The sequence below is a fragment of the Physeter macrocephalus genome, unplaced genomic scaffold (assembly GCF_002837175.3).
Source record: "Physeter macrocephalus isolate SW-GA unplaced genomic scaffold, ASM283717v5 random_556, whole genome shotgun sequence".
In the NCBI taxonomy this organism is placed as follows: domain Eukaryota; kingdom Metazoa; phylum Chordata; class Mammalia; order Artiodactyla; family Physeteridae; genus Physeter; species Physeter macrocephalus.
Window position 1 is genome coordinate 29,776 of NW_021145819.1, and position 20,225 is coordinate 50,000.

General features: G+C 60.2%; 1 protein-coding gene across 1 annotated transcript; it reads left to right on the plus strand.

Moving 5' to 3' along the window:
* Positions 1–1,964: 1,964 nt before the first annotated feature.
* On the plus strand, positions 1,965–20,219 carry LOC114485109 (protein bassoon; the record flags this gene model as incomplete). Its single annotated transcript, XM_028485729.1, has 4 exons — positions 1,965–2,831; positions 10,190–10,660; positions 11,108–17,746; positions 19,987–20,219. Coding segments are annotated over exons 1-4 (8,180 nt in total), but the record flags the coding sequence as incomplete, so codon positions are not given.
* Positions 20,220–20,225: the final 6 nt, after the last annotated feature.

Below are 20,225 nucleotides of genomic sequence, written 5' to 3' on the forward strand. Positions count from 1 at the left end.
TAGTTGCAGCATGCAGGATCTAGTTCCCTGACCAGGGATCGAACCTGGGCGTCCTGCACTGGGAGCGTGGAGTCTTAATCACTGGACCACTAGAGAAGTCCCAGGTATTTTCGATTGTGTGGCCAAGGAGGGCCCTGTTGGTGAAGTGATACTCGGTTGAGACCTGCATAGCTATAGCAGCACCCGGGGGCAGAGGGAAGAGTGAGTGCAAAGGCCCTGGTTACAGAAGAGAGCTCAGAGGACCACTTGGCAGAACAGGAGGTCCGGTGTGTCTGGGGTGAGACAGCAAAGGGGAGAGGGCAGGAAAGGAGGCCAGAGAGAGGCATAGGCTGGGGTAAATCGGGGGCCTCATGGGTCACAGTAAAGAGTTCCCATGGTTAAGTGTGGTGGGAATCCACTAGACGGGTTTGAGCCTGTAAATGACATTCTCTGATTTGTATGTGGATTTTTGGAGGAAGATGATATTGGCTTATGTACCTGGAAGTCCGAGGGTAGACTTAAGGCAGAGCTGGATCCAGGGAATTGAATAAAGTCATCAGTTCTGCTCATTCCTCTTTGTCTTAGCTCCACTTCCGACTGTCTCTTGACTTCATCCTTAGTGCCTCTCTGCATGCTGGGCAAGAAGGCTACTGACCACTCCAAGGCTATGTCCTTCTGATGAGTGAGCCTATCTCCCGTTGTTCACTCACCCAGTAACATGGAAGGGCTCTGATTGGCCCTGTTTGCAAGGTCACATGCCCATCCCTGCACCCTTAGCTGCAACCAGTGATTGGCCCAACCTGAGTCATGAGCCTGCTGTCCTAGGGAGGAGTTAATGACAGAGAGAAACTACACGTCCATCATGTGAACAGCAACACATGCCTTGTTTATTCTGGAGGCACAAATTATCCCATTTTCTTTAAAAAAATTTCTCTTCCTTAAGAAAGCAAAAGGCTGTTTTTTTTTTTTTTGTTTTGTTTTTTTGCCGTACGCAGGCCTCTCACTGCTGTGGCCTTTCCCGCTGCAGAGCACAGGCTCCGGACGCGCAGGCTCAGAGGCCATGGCTCATGGGCCCAGCCCCTCCGCGGCATGTGGGATCCTCCCGGACCGGGGCACGAACCTGTGTCCCCTGCATCGGCAGGCAGACTCCCCAGCCCCTCCGTGGCATGTGGGATCCTCCCGGACCGGGGCACGAACCTGTGTCCCCTGCATCGGCAGGCAGACTGTCAACCACTGCGCCACCAGGGAAGCCCAGCAAAAGGATTTTTTATTCTACTTACGTCACTTACATTGCATTACTTTGCCCTCACTTCTTTTGCTCCCAAGATTGCTCATTTATATCTTGTCTCCTCAGCTAGACTCTAAGCTCCTCTAGGACAGGAATCATGGTTTCTTTTTATTTTCTATGCCTCCCTCTCGCACCTATTACTCTTCACTTCTTTATTCATTCTGCAAGTTTTTATTGAGTACCTATTGCATACCAGGCACTGTTCTAGGGCCATGTTTTCCCTCCTGGTTTATATTTTAAAAGGTCACTCTGGCTGCTGTGTGGAAACAGCCTGAAGGGGGCAGCAGGGGAAAGAAAGTGACCAGTTGGAGGCTTTTGGGGTCATCCAACCAGGAGGATGGGAGCATGGATTGGTGAGGCGGGATGTGAGATGGATGATGTACGTACGCAGGACTGAGGTACAGCCAGTGGTGTGGGGAGGACCCTGGCAGGCAGTCTGGCAGGCAGTGTGTTGGTAGTTGGGGGTGGGGAGTGTGTGACTGCCTCTGCTCGGCTCCACGCACCTGGCAGCTCCTAGAGGGCAGGGCAGTGCTATCTGTCCCTCAGCCCACCTCCTGGCAGCCCAGAAACACCGGAGCCGGGCTTGGTGCCCCTGCCTGTGCTAGGAGCTGGCCCTGGCTGCTGTGGGCTGCAATGACCTGGACCATGGGCACCCCCAGTCCTGACCACCCTGATGACCATGATGCTTCCTCCTCAGGTGAAGGAGTGGCTCTGTCTGAACTGCCAGATGCAGAGGGCTCTAGGGATGGACATGACCACTGCGCCTCGCTCCAAGAGCCAGCAGCAGCTGCACTCCCCAGCCCTGTCTCCGGTCCACTCCCCAGCCAAACAGCCCCTGGGGAAGCCGGAGCAAGAGAGATCACGGGGCCCAGGGGGACCACAGCCTGGCCCCCGCCAGGCTGAGACAGCCAGGGCCACCTCAGTGCCGGGGCCTGCCCAAGCAGCTGCCCCTCCGGAGGTGGGGAGGGTGTCTCCTCAGCCCCCTCTCCCCATCAAGCCTTTCACAGCTGAGCCCAGGCCACCTGGAGGAGAGGCCCCGGCCAAAAGTGCCACCACAGCGCCTTCTGGGCCTGGTGCTGCTGAGCAGACCCAGGAGGGCCTCACTGGGAAGCTCTTTGGCCTTGGTGCATCGCTGCTGACCCAGGCGAGCACCCTCATGTCTGTGCAGCCTGAAGCCGACCCCCAGGGCCAGCCTGCCCCAAGCAAGGGGCCGCCCAAGATCGTCTTCAGCGATGCCAGCAAACAGGCTGGCCCAAGACCTCCAGGCTCAGGGCCCGGGTCTGGGCCAGCACCTGGAGCCAAAACAGGTCCTGGATCAGGGCCTGGAGCCCTGGCAAGAACTGGGGGAACAACCAGTCCAAAGCATGGCAGAGCAGAACACCAGGCAGTGGTTAAGGCTGCTGCCAAGCCAAAGACCATGCCGAAGGAAAGGGCCACCTGCCCACTGTGCCAAGCTGAGCTCAACGTGGGCAGCAAGGGCCCTGCCAACTATAACACCTGCACCACCTGCAAACTCCAGGTGTGCAACCTGTGTGGCTTCAACCCGACGCCCCACCTGGTGGAGGTAAGAGAGCTGGACCAAGCATGTTCCCTTGGGCCTTGGTGAGGGGCCAAGGCCTGGGGTTATGGGGGGCATGGGAACCATAAAGGACTGTAGAAATCTGGGTCTGTAGCAGTCACAGGGCTGCCCCTACACAGCTGCAGAGGGTCTATGCTCCCTTACCTGTCCCTGCCCCCGACCTGTCCTTCCACTCAGAGAATTAACTGGCACAGTGGACAGAATAATGGTGCCCGCTGCCTCTGACCGGCTGACCAGTGCCCTGAGGCTGGTCCCAGAGGTAGCCAGGTTCAGGAGGCACTGAACCGGCCTCCCCATTCCTGGCTATCATGGGCATGGCCCTGATGGATGATGCCAACCCCCGCTGCACATGCAGGAAGAACATGAAGTCGTACCCTGCCCTCAGTCTGTGACTCTCACAGGGGTTGAAAGGCTGTTAGGCAGGGGGCTGTGCCCCCATGCCCAGGGCAGGGCAGAAGGCTTTCTTACAGCGGGGCAGCCCAGCCAGGCAGTGTCCTCCCTTCATCCCCTCGTCTGAGGTCGTGGGTATTAATATCTGCTTGTCAAAGCCACAGTCTTTGGTCCACATATTTTCCTGTGGCAGGGCCTAGCCCTCCTTGGGGCTGTTTGTGGGGATGCTCAGAGATGCTCTTCTTACCCAGAGGGAAGTTTTAGAGAGTGCTGGGGTTGGGACCTGTCTCTCTGCAGTCCCTCTTCCACAGGAGGGTTCTGGGCCCTGTGCAGAGCTGGGTGGAAGGGAGCAGGAGGCCTGGTATTCTCTTGAAGCTTGGAGCCCAGCCTGGGAGGTTCAGAAGGTGCGGAGGTACCCTGGCAGAGCAGGACAAGCCTGGGCCGGAAGGCTGCTCCTGTTCCTGCCCTCACCTACTCCTCCCTGCCCAGGGCCATCCATGTGAACCCTACCTTGGCTGCCTTTCCCATAGCTGGGTGTGTCCCCTTCCGTGTGTGCCCTTGTGGTCTATGATTGGCTCATCTTGGCAGGTGGATGTGTCCCCAGCTGTGTCATATCAGGAGATGTCAAGCCAAGCCCACTCCTCCTGCACGCGGTAGCCACCTGACTCTTGGGGCCCCTGGGCTAAGCCATATGTGACTGATGGTTGGGCAGAGGAGTGTGGAGTGCAGACCACCGCTGGCCCAGAGACAACAGAGGAGGAGTCATGGTCTCTGTGGCACCTTGTTGTGACTTGCCTTGGGCCAGGCCTCCATGGGAACAGCCAACTGTGATAAGGAAGACTACTTTAGCCACCACAGGCCATATTTTCCAACATATAGGGAGGGGCGGCCTGAGCAAGACGAGTGACCTCCTCGTGTGATGCCTCATGTGATGCCCTCCAGGTCCTCACTGCCACCTCCCCAAGCCCTAGGTCCAGTGGCTCACTGGAGGATGGCTGGCCTGGCTGCCCAGAGAGGTGAGGGGGCACCAAGGGGTCACCACAGGGCCAGAGGAGCTCCAGTCCAGAGCCAAGCACACACCCACTGCCGGGTGGGGCAGCCTGACGCTGAGCCCTGTTGGACTGCTGAGCTGGCCCAGCCTGGAGGACCCTTGTCCCTGAGGGACCTCCCAGCCCACATTTCCTCATTAAGCAGGATGTGCAGAGAGGAAGGGAAAACTGTCTCTGTCCAGGAGTATAAATGTTCCTGACAATTCCTTTCAGCGCTCTCTGGGCCAGGCCAGGGGAAGTGCTGATTCTGCCCAAACAGGAGTGTCTCAGTCACATGCTGACTCTGGGTGAGCGGTCTGGATTCTGATCTCAGCCCCTCATTAGAGGCTTGGTTGTTGCCTCCCTGGCCCCTGGAGCTTCTGCCCCTCGGTAGCTAGCGTTGCCCCTTGCCCCTATCCCTCCATGTCCTGCTGTCTCCATGTCCTGCCCCACTGCCACCTCCTTGGCCAGGGCCACCCTTGCCTCCACAGGATCTGTGGGTTCCATGGGCCTGATGGCAAAGCTGCTGGGCGTCCTGGTCCTAGATCTTCCCTACCTGCAGCTTCTGCTTCCCTGCCTCCTGCTCCTAACAGCAGTCAGAAGGTGGCCCAGCTTCTCTGACTCCTTTCTCCTCATGGCTCTGCTTGTTAATGCTGCTATCCCCAGAGGGCCTGTGGCTGCTCCTGGGGAAAGTGTGGATGGGCAGCCATCATGCCCCCTCCCGTGGTTCCCACCATGAGACTGTGCCACCATCATCCATCAGAGGTGCAAGCTGGGAGCCTGGGGTCATTCTCAGCTCCCTCTCTCTCACCTCAGCATCCACTCCATGAACCAAGCCCTGCTGGCTCTGCCTTCCCACTGGCACTAGACCCTGGCCTCTTCTTTCCATCCTTGCAGCCACGGCCCTACTTCCACAGCCCCTTGTCCTCCCTCACCCAGACAATGATCAGAACTTTCTCCCGGCTCTGCCTGCCTTGGGTCTTGCAAGAGGCTGGTGGGGAAGAGCTGGTGCTTGCTGTGTCCCTCTCCCCTGCCCTTCCCAGCTGAGGCTCTTAACCAGGCCATGGGCCATCTTTGCTCCCATCTCAGTGAGTGGCCACTTGGCATTTAGAGCAATTTTGTGTTTCCCTGTGTGTTCTTGGTAAGAGGCTCCTGAGTCTTCAGCAGGTGGCCCAGACACATCCTGCCTTGGGAGGGAGGTGGAGGGGTAGGTCTGCCTTGGCTGTCTCTCTCCATCTGGCTGTCTCTGTGCACAGCATGAGGCATGTCTGCATGCAGGCTGGGGGCCTGAGGGAGGGCCAGCTCCCCCCCAGGCCTGTTAGACCTGCTGTGGCTCCACCTGTGGCTGGAGCCACCTGTCTGGGCTGCCAGGGTGGGAATTACCCCAACTCTCTGAGCTGTAAAAACCTTTTTACCTTCTTTCTCAAGAGGGAGTCCAGAGCATACAATGGAGGAGGCAATAAGACTGGATCCCTTTTCCCTTTGAAATTTTCTCTGAAAAATTAACCATAGTGCTATAAAATGTGAGTCATTTCATGATTAACAGTTGTTGATTCCAAATTTTTTACCTAATTTATCTTTTTGAAAGATAATAGTACCCTCTGGCTTCACTTTTAATTGGCTTTCGGTTCAAAATAGAGTTTGTGAAGAAATTAGTGGAGTTGGAGTTGTTACAGTAACACTGCCCATTTCTTATCTTATTATAATTGCCAAAATACCAGCCGTGGCCTTGAGAAGTCAGGCTTCCCTGGGCAAAGGGCCTGGCACCTGTGATGTGTGGGACGGGCTGGGCCTATTTGGGGTGGGGGCTGCCTCTGCTCTAGACATGCCTCAGTCTGCCTGTGGGGTAGTGATCTCAGGGAGACCTGTTTCCTCCCTTGTGGAATGGGGGCCATAGTTCTCCCTCTTAGGTTTCTGTGAGAACCAGGTGAGATGCCATACTTCAGATACTTGTGCGAGGTCCAACACGCAGTCAGCCCTTGAGCCAGGAGATTGGAACCAGAGTGTCCTAAAAGAGGGTCTCTGTACAGGAAAGAAAGAGTCCCCACCAGCTCCTACGACCTGGGTATGAATTGACCCCGTGGCCAGTGCAAGATCCTCGTCTCATGAGGGATGGCCACAGGGAATGGACACATTTGGTGCTGGAGCATGCGGAGAGCACAGCCCAACCATAAAGGCAAACGTTGGGGATATCAGGGAGGATTCCTCTTATCGGAGGCAGAGGTCCCAAAAAGGGGAGCCTACGCATGTCTTTGGACAGGGAAGAGCAGGGCAAGTGTCAGGAGAGGAGCAGCAGCACCAGCGATGGCCATGCCTGTGGTCCAGTGTGCAAGTCTTGGGCTCTTTTATTTTTAACCTCTGGGCATCCTTTTCTTAGGAGTTCTCATCCACTGCCCCTGGTCTGGCAGTAGGGCTGGGGGTATGTTGGGCTATGCAGCCAGTCCAGTGTCGCTGTAACCAGACGGACACCTAGGCCAGCTCCACATGCAGAGAGACTGTGTTCTGCAGGGTCATTCAGGATGTGTCAGACAGTGCAGGGAGGATGCCCAGCTTCCAATGCAGCCTCACTGGGCTCTCTTGGCCCATGAGATACAGCAGCCAGTGATTCCGGAAGTTAGCAGTTCTCACCTGCCTGTGGGGTACCCTACCAACTCTCTCAGATAACTCACTTCCCCTGCCTCGCCCCAAACCCCGCCTAGCTCCATCTGAAGGTATGCACATCTACGCCTCCCACCGTTATTAGGTGGCGATAGCTCTTGGGGGATTCCTACCTTCCTACCCCCAGAAAAGAACTGGACAGAGGGAGGCAAGGCAGAAATGGTCATCAGAGCCTCCCATGTCCATCCCCAGGTCCCAGATCGTCCCCTGCCCACTTGCCAAAGGGGATAGGAAAAGGGGCAAGTGAGCAGCAGCTCCCCAAGGGCTGGGGCTGGATGAGGGACAGTATGAGAGAGAACGTGCAAGTGAATGATTGAATGAGGGGGGTAAACACTAAAGGGGGAGAGGGAATGCATGAACAGGGAATGAAGGAGCGGAGTGGGGGTGGGGGCATGAAGTGAGGGGCAGAGATGAGAGCAACGTGAATAAAGGAGTCAGGGCCTCAGTTTGCAGCTGCATTCCAGCCCCCAGGCACAGCCTGCCTCCCATCCCATCCCCATCCTTGGCCAGGTCTCCCCTGGCTCCACCTCTAGTGGCCCCAATGCCCTGTACCCTTCTCCCATCACCCGCAGAGGGCTGGGGAAGGGCCTCCAGCAGCCAGGTCAGCTGTTTATTTTTAGCTCTTACCTCACATGCCTCCTCCTGCCTGCCTCCCTCCTTCCCTCACTGCCTGCTATAGCAGAGCCAGGAGCAAGAGGGCCAGCTGGGCAGCCCCTTCTGCAGCCTGGCTGCCTCTGTGAGTAAGCGTGGGAAGGAACGAAACCCCGGGGAGCATATGACCACAGTTGACATGCTCTGCTGAGGGCTGGGCCTCTGGGCTCAGGTAAGCAGGCCACTGCAGGGGCTGCCTCTGAGCTCTTGGCATTAGGTCTGTCGCCTCCATCCAGGCCACCCTTCCAAGGTGGCCTCGCTTCATTTGGACTGTTACTTCTGCGTTGGGGGGGGTCTGCAGGCCAGAGGTGGAGGTCGGAGGTTTGCCAAGCCAGCAAGGTGAGCCAAAGCAGATGACAGAACCTTCAGAGGCCTAACCTGGATGGCTGTGTGCATGGACCCAAGGTGGAGTCAGGGTAGTGTTGCCTTGGGCCAGCCCCCTGTCTAGGCCCAGATCCTAACCCCATCATGTTGATCCTGGGGCTAGGGAAGGGGCTGTTCGCTCATTTCCAGAACTCTCTCTGGGCCTTTGCTGACACCCCTCCCACTTCTCTAGGATCATTTTGCCACCTTACAGTCCTCTCTGACATGGAGGGAGTTCCACTGTGACCTCAGGTGATGCTGCGGGAACGTGGATGGGATTCCTGGCTCAGCCCATCCAGCACTCTCCCTAGGCACCAAGTGAGCCCAAGGCCCAGCAAGTGGCCAGCACCCATTGCTTCATAGGAGTTTGTATGGGGGATACACAGAGCATCAGATAAGGTCCAGGGGAGTCAGCAGTGGTGCTAGAGCCAGGCCCTACAAGGAACAGGGTGAGTACCCGCACGACCTCTGAAGGGTCCCCCTCCATAGCTGAGCCCCTCTGCTCAGGACCTGTGTGTGGAATTGGGCCTCCAGGCAGAGTTGGAGCTCCAGTCTCAGGGAAGCGGTCTCAAGGCCCTGAGTAACAAGCTTGTGGAGCAGACCTATCCCTCAGTCAACACCAAGGCCCTGCCACCCGCATGACCTGGCCTTTGCTGGGGCTCAGGGCAGAGATGTGGTGTGTAGCTTTGTGGGCAGGAAATCAGGGCAGAATCATTGATATGGCACTTGCCATGGTGGCCTGTGGATGCCAGGCTGAGGGCAGGCATCCTGGAGGTACCATGGTTCCAAGGCTCTGCCAGGTGGGCTAGGGTCTGACTTGGGCCCAGGGGCAGTGTGTGAGGTAAGGGTGCTGAGGATGCTGACCCACTTTGGGCTGGTGAGGGCCAAGGGCCACCTCTTTACCCTGTCCCTGGCTCTTTGACCTTGTGGTTCTGTGTCCTCTGGTTCCCCTAATGCCCCATCCTAGTGGTCAAGCTGCTGGTGGGAGCCTGAGTGCCTTGGCACCCCGATGTGCAACAGTAGGACAGTAAGGGTGCCAAGGCTCTGCATCCCTGGGATGAGAGCAGGCACAGGTGTGTGCTGTTACTCCCATTCCCTGCCCAACCCTCCCTCGTGGACCAGGACAGGGCCTCAAGTCTTGCCAAGGAGGAGCCCTGACTCTGGAGGAGGCTCCTGGGAGACATGCTCCTGCCAGCTTCTGACCTGCTACAGAAATCACCCACTCAGGGCTTGGGATGCTCGACCTTCTCCCTGTGCAGACAGTGGGACCTGGGGGGTTAGACTTGGTTTCTGGTGTTCTGGGAAATTCACCATTGATACCCATGTCATACTCAGAATGACCTCTTTGGGGCTCTGGGTTCCAAGAAGCCTGCATGCCAGCCTGTGTGTCCGTCTTAGTCATGGCTATGTCTCCAGTCCCCAGCACTTAGACTGACACAGAGAGGGTAATCCTGAAACTGGTGGACTGATGGTTGAGGATTTGATCCCAGCCCAACTCTGGAGGAAGCAGGGCCCCTGGCCCAAGGGCTGGCACACACAGTTCCCGTTGGAAGAACAGCCCAGAGGCCGGGGGAGCAGGCGGAGGCTTTCGCCTGGGCATCTTTGCTGGCCTAAGACAAGGTGACTTGGGCTGGGGGGTGTGAACAGAGGGGACTGCTCAGCTCCATCCCCCACCCCCAAGCAGGGCTTCCCCGAGACAGCCTCTCCTGGCCCCACGAGCCTGCACCCTCCCAGCACATCCCTTACTTGGGGGTGGAGAAGGATGGTATCTGAGGCCTGAGAGCTAGGAGGCTGGGGCGGGGCAGTGCCTCTGGGAGGTGCTCCTTGCCTGATGCTGTTCCTGGTCTGTGGGGGCTCTTCACCTGGGGGACTCTGCACCCCTCCCAGAAGCTGTTCACACCCTGGGGGTGAGTCCCCAGCGCCCCCTCTTCTCCAGACACTGTGCTACTTTTGTAGCCTCCCCTCTCATACAGGTTCTCCTCCTTTTCAGGCCAAGTGAAAAGCTCTCTGGGGTAAGGAAGCGACCCTTCCTTTGGGTTTGTCTTTTTAACTCTACATATGCATCTAAAAGATGGGGCATCTGTCATTTGGGGGCAACAAACCTATCAGTCTTTTTCTCCTCGTGCCTTTAGTGTCATGCTTTGGGAGATTTTCTCCTCCTTAAGTTTACAGAAATAGTCACAGGAATAACCTTTGAGTACTTCAGTGTCTTTGTGATTTTCATCAAACCCTTCCTCTCTCGTTTCCTTACAGAAAACCGAGTGGCTCTGTCTGAACTGCCAAACTAAGCGGCTGCTGGAGGGCAGCCTGGGAGAGCCGACCCCTCTGACCCTGCCCACCTCACAGCAGCCCCCTGTAGGGGCCCCTCACCGTGCAGCTGGAACAGCCCCTCCGAAGCAGAAAGGCCCACCGGGGCTGGGCCAGCCATCAGGCCCCCCGCCTGCCAAGGCCAGTCCCCTGCCCACCAAGGCCAGTCCCCTTCCTACCAAGGCCAGTCCCCAAGCCAAGCCCCTCAGGGCTTCTGAACCCATCAGGACCCCGAGCAGTGCCCAGGAAAAGAAGACAGGAGTCCCAGCTAAAGCTGAGCTGGTGCCGAAGCCACCTCCAGAGACTACCCTACCCCCTGGGACTCCTAAAGCAAAGGCTGGGGTGCGGAGGACTGAACCTGCCACCCCCGTCGTCAAGGCGGGGGTTACAGAAGCCCCCAAGGGTGGGGAGGCGGAGGTCAGTCTCATTTACTTCCCAGGGATCCTAGCTTTCAGGCAGGGCAATCTAGAGAAGGGCTTAGCTCCCTGCGGGACTGGGATGTAGACCTGGGACAGGCCCTTTGGGGCCACAGAGGACAGCAGGGATGCCTAGATGAGGCCCTAGAGGGCCTGGAGCCTGTGAGTTCTAGGCCGATCCTGTGTCTGACACCTTATTGGATGCTTTGCTGGGTTCTGCTACCATTAGATTTAGTAAAATTTCTCTTTGAGAACCTAGGGCTGCTTGGGGTTTGACATGGAACCTGCAGGTTATTCAAGACCAGAGCAATGGAGTGGGTGGTGGGCCCTGATCCCCCGGGAGGTGGAGGTACCCTTCCCCAGGGCCCCGGGTTGATGGAGAGGGCTGGACTCCCCCCATGAGCCGTCTGCCATGGGGAGTCAGCGTCTGCTTCTCACCCTGCTGCAGGAGCCGGTGGGCAAGCCTCACCCTCAGGACCTGTCTCGGAGCCCGCAGAGCCTCAGCGACACAGGCTATTCCTCCGATGGTGTCTCCAGCTCCCAGAGTGAGATCACAGGCATTGTGCAGCAGGAGGTGGAAGAGCTGGACAGTGCAGGGGCGACAGGGCCACGCCCGCCCAGCCCCTCTGGGCTCCACAAGGTGGGGAGCGGCATGAGGCCTTCGCTGGAGGCCCAGGGCCCGGCCCCCAGTGGTGAGCGGAGCAAGCCACCCTACGGCAGCGGTGAGGAGCAGAAGCGGCGGCCCCACTCCTTGTCCATCATGCCCGAGGCCTTCAACTCGGATGAGGAGCTGGAGGATATCCTGGAGGAAGAAGGCTCTCTGGAGTGGGGGCGCCGGAGGGAGCAGCAGGATGCGGCTGAGTCCTCAGATGACTTCGGCAGCCAGCTGAGGCACGACTACGTGGAGGACAGCAGTGAGGGTGGCCTGTCCCCTCTTCCGCCCCAGCCCCCATCCCGGGCAGCAGAACTGACTGATGAGGAGTTCATGAGGCGGCAGATCCTGGAGATGAGTGCCGAAGAAGACAACCTGGAGGAGGATGACGCTGCTCCCCCCGGGCACGGCCCGGTCAAACATGGCTCCCAGAAGGGCAGCCCCCGGCCCAGGCCCGAGCCCAGCCAAGAGCCGGGAGCGCTGCCCAAGAGGCGCCTGCCCCACAACGCCACCACGGGCTACGAGGAGCTGCTTTCCGAGGGAGGCCCAGCAGAGGCCGCAGACAGCACTGGGGCTCTGCAGGGCGGGCTCCGCCGCTTCAAGACCATTGAGCTCAATAACACGGGCAGCTACGGCCATGAGCTGGACCTGGGCCAAGGCCCAGACCCCAGCCTGGACCGGGAGCCCGAGCTGGAGATGGAGAGCCTGACGGGCTCGCCTGAGGACCGCTCCCGCGGGGAGCACTCCTCCACACTGCCGGCCTCCACGCCCAGCTACACCTCGGGCACCTCGCCCACCTCCCTGTCCTCGCTGGAGGAGGACAGCGACAGCAGCCCCAGCCGCCGGCAGCGGCTGGAAGAAGCCAAGCAGCAGCGCAAGGCCCGGCACCGCTCGCATGGGCCCCTGCTGCCCACCATCGAGGACTCCTCAGAGGAGGAGGAGCTGCGGGAAGAGGAGGAGCTGCTGCGCGAGCAGGAGAAGATGCGGGAGGTGGAGCAGCAGCGCATCCGCAGCACGGCCCGCAAGACCCGGCGTGACAAGGAGGAGCTGCGGGCCCAGCGGCGGCGTGAGCGCTCCAAGACCCCCCCCAGCAACCTGTCACCCATTGAGGATGCCTCCCCCACGGAGGAGCTGAGGCAGGCGGCTGAGATGGAGGAGCTACATCGTTCCTCCTGCTCTGAATACTCGCCCTCACCCTCCCTTGACTCGGAGGCTGAAGCCCTGGATGGTGGCCCCCCTCGGCTCTACAAGTCAGGCAGTGAGTACAACCTGCCCACCTTCATGTCCCTCTACTCTCCAACCGAGACACCCTTGGGCAGCACCACCACTCCCAGTTCCGGCCGGCCCCTCAAGAGCGCTGAGGAGGCCTACGAGGAGATGATGCGGAAGGCCGAGCTGCTCCAGCGGCAACAAGGCCAGGCAGCAGCGGGCCGTGGGCCCCATGGTGGCCCCTCTCAGCCCATAGGCCCCCGGGGCCAGGGTTCCTTTGAATACCAGGACACCCCAGACCATGACTATGGTGGGGCTGCTCAGCCGGCCTCGGAGGGCATGCCAGCCAGCCTGGGAGCAGCCGTGTACCAGGAGATCCTTCAGACGTCACAAAGCATTGCCCGCATGCATCAGGCCTCCTCACGGGACCTGGCCTTTGCTGAGGACAAGAAGAAGGAGAAGCAGTTTCTGAATGCCGAGAGTGCGTACATGGACCCAATGAAACAAAATGGCGGCCCACTTACCCCTGGTACCAGTCCCACCCAGCTCGCCGCCCCTGTGTCCTTCTCCACCTCCACCTCCTCTGACAGCAGTGGGGGCCGAGTCATTCCCGATGTCCGTGTTACTCAGCATTTTGCAAAGGAGCCTCAGGACCCCCTCAAGCTGCACAGCTCTCCTGCCTCCCCCAGCTCTGCCTCCAAGGAAGTAGGCATAACCTTTGCCCAGGGCCCTGGGACCCCAGCCTCCACAGCTGCGGCTCCTTGTCCGGCTGGCCTGCCACGAGGGTACATGACTCCGACTTCCCCAGCAGGCTCTGAGCGCAGCCCTTTGCCCTCTTCCACTGGCCACAGCTATGGACAGAGCCCAACCACTGCAAACTATGGGTCTCAAACTGAGGAGCTACCCCAGGCCCCCCGTGGCCCTACTGTCAGTGGACGGGCTGCCAGAGAGAAGCCCCTGAGTGTGAGTGATGGCGAGAGTGGCACCCCGCAGACCTCCCGGGGATATTCCTACTTTGCAGGCTCCAGCCCCCCTCTCTCTCCATCTTCTCCCTCAGAGAGTCCCACATTCTCCCCTGGCAAGCTGGGCCCAAGGGCCACAGCAGAGTTCTCTACACAGACGCCAAGCCTGACCCCTGCCTCGGACATGCCACGGAGCCCTGGTGCCCCCACCCCGACACCCACGGTGGCTCAGGGCACACAGACACCACACCGACCCAGCACGCCTCGCCTGGTATGGCAGCAGTCCTCTCAGGATGCCCCCTTTATGGTCATCACACTGGCGTCAGATGCCTCCAGCCAGACCAAGATGGTCCATGCCAGTGCCTCCACCTCCCCAGTGTGCTCACCCATTGACACCCAGCCTACCACCCACAGCTACAGCCAGACAACACCTCAGCTGCCCCCAGAGCCACCTGGGCCACCTGGCTTCCCGCGGGCAGCCAGTGCTGGTGCAGATGGGCCCCTGGCACTATACGGCTGGGGCGCCCTCCCTGCTGAGAACATCTCCCTGTGCCGGATCTCCTCTGTCCCTGGAACGTCTAGGGTCGAGCCCGGCCCCAGGCCCCCTGGCAGTGCCGTGGTAGACCTTCGCACAGCCGTCAAGCCTACGCCCATCATTCTCACTGACCAGGGCATGGACCTGACCTCTCTTGCTGTGGAAGCAAGGAAGTACGGCCTTGCTCTGGATCCAATCCCAGGACGGCAGTCTACCGCTGTACAGCCTTTGGTTATCAACCTCAATGCCCAGGAGCAGACCCATGCCTTCCTCAGCACTGCCACCACCGTGAGCATCACCGTGGCCTCATCTGTGCTCATGGCTCAGCAGAAGCAGCCTGTGGTCTATGGAGACCCCTTCCAGAACCGGCTGGACTTTGGCCAGGGTGCGGGTAGCCCTGTGTGCCTGGCCCAGGTCAAGCAGGTAGAGCAGGCCGTCCAGACAGCCCCGTACCGTGGTGGGCCCCGAGGAAGACCCAGGGAGGCCAAGTTTGCCAGGTATAACCTGCCCAACCAGGTGGCACCTCTGGCCAGAAGGGATGTTTTGATCACTCAGGTGGGCACTGCCCAGAGTGTTGGCCTCAAGTCAGGCCCAGTGCCAGAGCCTGGTTCCGAACCCCATCGGGCCACCCCCGCAGAAATGCGGTCACATGCCTTGCCAGGTGCCAGGAAGCCACATACAGTGGTGGTGCAGATGGGAGAAGGCACAGCAGGCACTGTGACCACACTGCTCCCAGAGGAGCCGGCAGGTGCCCTGGACCTCACTGGGGTGAGGCCCGAGAGCCAGCTGGCGTGCTGTGATATGGTCTACAAGTTCCCCTTTGGCAGTAGCTGCACAGGTACCTTTCACCCTGCCCCCAGCGCACCTGAGAAGAGTGTGGCAGATGTTGCCCCACCCGGCCAAAGCAGCGGCCCCTTCTACGGTCCCCGGGACCCTGAGCCTCCCGAGGCCCCCACCTACAGGGCACAGGTGGTCGGGGGGCCTGGGCCCCATGAGGAGCAGAGGCCCTACCCACAGGGCCTCCCTGGCAGGCTGTACTCCTCTATGTCCGACACCAATTTGGCTGAGGCTGGCCTCAACTACCACACCCACAGGATTGGTCACCTCTTCCAGGGCCCTGGACGAGACTCGGCCATGGACCTCAGCTCACTGAAGCACTCCTACAGCCTGGGCTTTGCAGATGGACGCTACCTTGGGCAGGGCTTGCAGTATGGTTCATTCACGGACCTACGTCATCCCACAGACCTTTTGACTCACCCGCTTCCCATGCGGCGCTACAGCTCAGTGTCAAACATCTACTCAGACCACAGGTATGGCCCACGGGGAGATGCAGCTGGCTTCCAGGAGGCCAGCCTGGCCCAGTACAGCGCCACCACGGCCCGTGAGATCAGCCGTATGTGTGCTGCCCTCAACTCCATGGACCAGTACGGAGGGCGGCGTGGGAGCGGTGGTGGTGGCCCCGACCTCATGCAGTATCAGCCCCAGCCGGGGCTCAGTGCCCCACAAGGTCTGGCTCCCCTCAAACCTGGCCTCCTTGGGAACCCCACCTTCCCAGAGGGCCACCCGAGTCCTGGGAACCTGGCCCAGTACAGGCCTACAGCAGGCCAGGGAACAGCAATCAGACAGCTGCTGCCATCCACAGCCACTGTGCGTGCAGCCGATGGCATGATCTACTCGACTATCAACACTCCAATTGCTGCAACACTGCCCATCACCACCCAGCCTGCCTCAGTACTGCGGCCCATGGTGCGTGGTGGCATGTACAGGCCTTATGCATCCGGAGGAGTCACAGCCGTGCCACTCGCCAGCCTGACACGCATGCCCATGATTGCCCCCCGGGTACCTCTTGGGCCCACAGGGCTGTACCGATATCCTGTACCAAGTAGATTCCCCACTGCTTCCAGCGTTCCACCTGCTGAGGGTCCTGTCTACCTGGGGAAGCCTGCCGCTGCCAAGGCCCCAGGGGCTGGGGGCCCACCAAGGCCAGAGCTGCCAGCAGGGGCTGCTCGGGAAGAGCCTCTTTCCACAGCCACCCCTGCTGCTGTCAAGGAGGCTGTAGCAGCCCCAGCCCCAGCCCCAGCGGCTGGCCAGAAGCCGCCGGTAGATGCTGCTCCTGGGGGCGGCAGTGGGGCCCTCAGCCGGCCAGGGCTCGAGAAGGAGGAAGCATCACAGGAGGAGAGGCAGCGGAAGCAGCAGGAGCAGCTGCTACAGCTGGAGCGAGAGCGGGTGGAGTTAGAAAAGCTGCGGCAGCTGCGGCTGCAGGAGGAGCTGGAGCGGGAGCGCGTGGAGCTGCAGAGGCACCGCGAGGAAGAGCAGCTGCTGGTGCAGCGGGAGTTGCAGGAGCTGCAGACCATCAAGCACCATGTGCTGCAGCAGCAGCAGGAGGAACGGCAGGCTCAGTTTGCCCTGCAGCGGGAGCAGCTAGCACAGCAGCGTCTGCAGCTGGAGCAGATCCAGCAGCTGCAGCAGCAGCTGCAGCAGCAGCTGGAGGAGCAGAAGCAGCGGCAGAAGGCTCCCTTCCCTGTGGCCTGTGAGGCACCCGGTCGAGGGCCTCCCCCAGCTGCCACAGAGCTGGCTCAGAATGGCCAGTACTGGCCACCCCTGACCCACGCGGCCTTCATTGCCGTGCCTGGGCCTGAGGGGCCTGGGCAGCCTCGTGAGCCCGTGCTGCACCGGGGTCTCCCCAGCTCTGCCTCGGACATGTCACTGCAGACTGAGGAGCAGTGGGAGGCAGGCCGCAGTGGCATCAAGAAGCGGCACTCCATGCCACGCCTGCGGGACGTGTGCGAGCCAGAGTCAGGGCCTGAGCCCTGTGTGGTCAGGAGGATTGCAGACAGCAGCGTGCAGACGGATGATGAGGATGGAGAGGGCCGCTACCTCCTGACCCGGCGGCGCCGGGCACGGCGGAGTGCTGACTGCAGCGTGCAGACGGACGACGAGGACAGCGCCGAGTGGGAGCAGCCAGTGCGCCGCCGCAGGTCCCGTCTTTCCCGCCACTCAGACTCTGGCTCCGACAGCAAGCACGATGCTACTGCCTCATCATCCACTGCCGCCCCCGCCATGAGGGCCATGAGCAGCGTGGGCATCCAGACCATCAGCGACTGCTCCGTGCAGACAGAGCCCGACCAGCTGCCCAGAGTCTCTCCAGCCATCCACATCACAGCTGCCACCGACCCCAAGGTGGAGATCATCAGGTACATATCGGCTCCAGAGAAGACTGGGCGTGGGGAGAGCCTGGCCTGCCAGACGGAGCCGGATGGGCAGGCCCAGGGTGTGGCCGGGCCGCAGCTTGTAGGGCCAACTGCCATCAGCCCCTACCTGCCTGGTATCCAGATCGTCACCCCAGGGCCCCTGGGCAGATTCGAAAAAAAGAAGCCGGATCCCTTGGAGATTGGATACCAGGCCCACCTGCCCCCGGAGTCTCTCTCACAGCTTGTGAGCCGCCAGCCTCCCAAGTCCCCCCAGGTCCTATACTCACCAGTCTCACCCCTGTCCCCACACCGGCTCCTGGACACCTCCTTTGCTTCCAGTGAGAGGCTGAACAAGGCTCACGTGAGTCCCCAGAAGCACTTCACGGCTGACAGCGCTCTCCGCCAGCAGACGCTGCCGCGCCCCATGAAGACCCTGCAGCGGTCCCTGTCTGACCCTAAGCCCCTCAGCCCCACCGCCGAGGAGTCTGCCAAAGAGAGGTTCTCCCTCTACCAGCACCAGGGGGGACTGGGTAGCCAGGTATGGGCACAGGGGCTGGTCCAGGGTGGGACAGGGGTCTCTGCCTAGCCTGGGGGGCCCCACAGGGAGGGGCGTCTCCTGGGGTGGGGGTGGAGTCACCTCCAGCTCCAGAGGCCCAGAGCTAGGAGTCGAGGAATGGATGCACATCCGGTGGAGCCCGCAGCCCAGCAAGGACATCCTGGGCAAAACACACTCACACTTGGGCGCCCACGGCCATCCAGACCCTGCTAGAAACTTCAGCCTCACCCTAGCACTGCCGCTTCACAGCCCGTGTCTAGTCCAGTCCCTGCCACCTCCCCCTTCAGGCCTCCTCAGCTCTCCCGTCCAGCCTGGGCCCCTCCTACTCCAAATCTCTTCTTTGGATGTTTCCTGAGAAAACCATAGCACCGACCTGGCTGGGCTGCTCCCCACTCCCCAGCCCTGGCCTGGCTCCCTTGCCCCACAGGAAGCCAAAGCCCTTTGGACTACCATTCAAGGCCCATTCCAGTGGGCTGCAGCGTGCTCTCTGCCTCATCTTGTCCCATGCCCCTATCTGGCCCTCAGCAAATCTGTTTACACACCTGTCTGCTGCCCTATATAGGGGCTCCTGGAGTCTAAACTTACCCTCGTCTGTGGCTTTAGTTGCCAATGATGTCCCGGGACTGTGAGAGGTGGCCGGCATGTTAGGAAGATGGGGGTTGCAAGGGACTGACACCAAGGACTTTGAGTGCCAGGCCAAGAGGGGGTTGGGATTTTCTCAAAGGCCCTTGGAGCTTCTGGGTGTTTCAGGCAGGTGAGACAGGACAAGATGGGTATCTTAGAAAGTTTCCTAGGCAGAATATGGGCAGATGGACTGAAGGAAGTGACTGCACAGTGGCCCTGGGGAGAGCGCCTAGGAGCCAGAGGCATTGGGAGGTATATTTACCCGTTTTCTGAGTGTGATGCAGAGAGGAGAGAGGTGAGGGAGGCCTCAGGGGGTGGGGTTGTGGAGGTGAGTCTGGGTTGTGGAGAGCCCTGGGGTATGCAGGCCAGAGGGGTGGGGGTGGGATCAGGAGTCTGGGCTGGCAGGGAAGGCACGTCAGAGAGGCAGGTGGTCTTGGCTCCGTGCTAGGGTCGGCACAGAGGTCCCACGGGCTGGCCATGGGGGTGCCACGCCACGATGGGCACTCATGGTGTGAGACCAAATGACAAAAGACAGACAACAGAGTGAGGAGTTCAAGGAGGGAAATTTATTCCATTCCATCAAAGGCCACCCTTCGTCCTGAGGTTTGGGGACACATTATCATTTCCTTTATGACAAATGGTGAAAGTAGGTGGGAGGCTTTTATGTAGTTTCTTGGCAAGGTAAAAGGTAAGAAGCCCGATGTCAGTCCCCAGTGTGTTTAGGGGATTTGGGTGGTCCATAAAACCCAGAGGCCTGGGAGCTAGAGACAATGGGAGGGCCCAGGACAAAGCTTCTGGCAATGTGGACCTTGAGGCAATGTGGAGCCTCGGGCAGGTGAGGAGGACCCCATGGAGAACATGTTAGGGAGCCCTGACTGAGAAGCCAGGTAGCCAGAGATAGGGCTGGAGAGGCCCTAGAGGAGCCTGGCAGCCTCAGAGAGCGGTGGGCTGACAGGGATTTGGAGGGAGCTGGGGCCAGACCGAGGGCACAGTTTGACAGAGGGTGGTACAGGGCCACGGGAGAAGAGCGGACAGGCGGCTGAATTGCATTTCACTTTAGAGAGGAGGCGGGCAGGAGGCAGAAAAGACTCGGAGCCTGCAGCACCTGACATCCAGTCAGCATGCGCCCCCTGCCATGATCCTCTAGGGAACCTGGTGGGCCCAGGACCCACTCCACTCCTGTCCATGGCCCTCCACTGCCCTTGGCCCCTGCCAGCTGCTAGGACCCAAACCCAGAGCCAGCCCTGTACTCTCCTCACCTCAGTACCCTCAGTGGGAGGCGGAGGGTGGCAAGCCTGTTGGAGACGTGCTGTGTGCCAGGCCAGTATTAGACACCAGCACAGAGGGGCATCTGCTGCTTCCTCCCGTCCCACTGCCCCGAGGTCTGGGAAGGAGAAGGCCTGTAAGATGATCACAGGCCCTCCCTCCAAGGCCAGTGGGTGGGCAGGGCAGGCCTCAAGGCTGCCTGGTAAATCGGGGCACTGACAGTGTGGAGCCCAGCCCCTACCCCAGCCCAGGCCGGGGCTCTTCTACCCTGTGCCCTGCCAGGCCACCCACACCTTGGGTCTCAGTGCTGCCCGCCCTTCCCTCTGTCTCAGGTGTCGGCGCTGCCACCCAACGGCCTGGTCCGCAAGGTGAAGCGGACACTGCCTAGCCCCCCTCCAGAGGAGGCTCACCTGCCCCTGGCTGGCCAGGCTCTCCCGCAGCTGTATGCGGCCAGCCTGCTGCAGCGTGGGCTGGTGGGGCCCACCGCTGTCCCTGCCACCAAGGCCAGCCTGCTCCGGGAGCTGGACCGGGACCTGCGGCTGGTGGAGCACGAGTCCACCAAGCTGCGCAA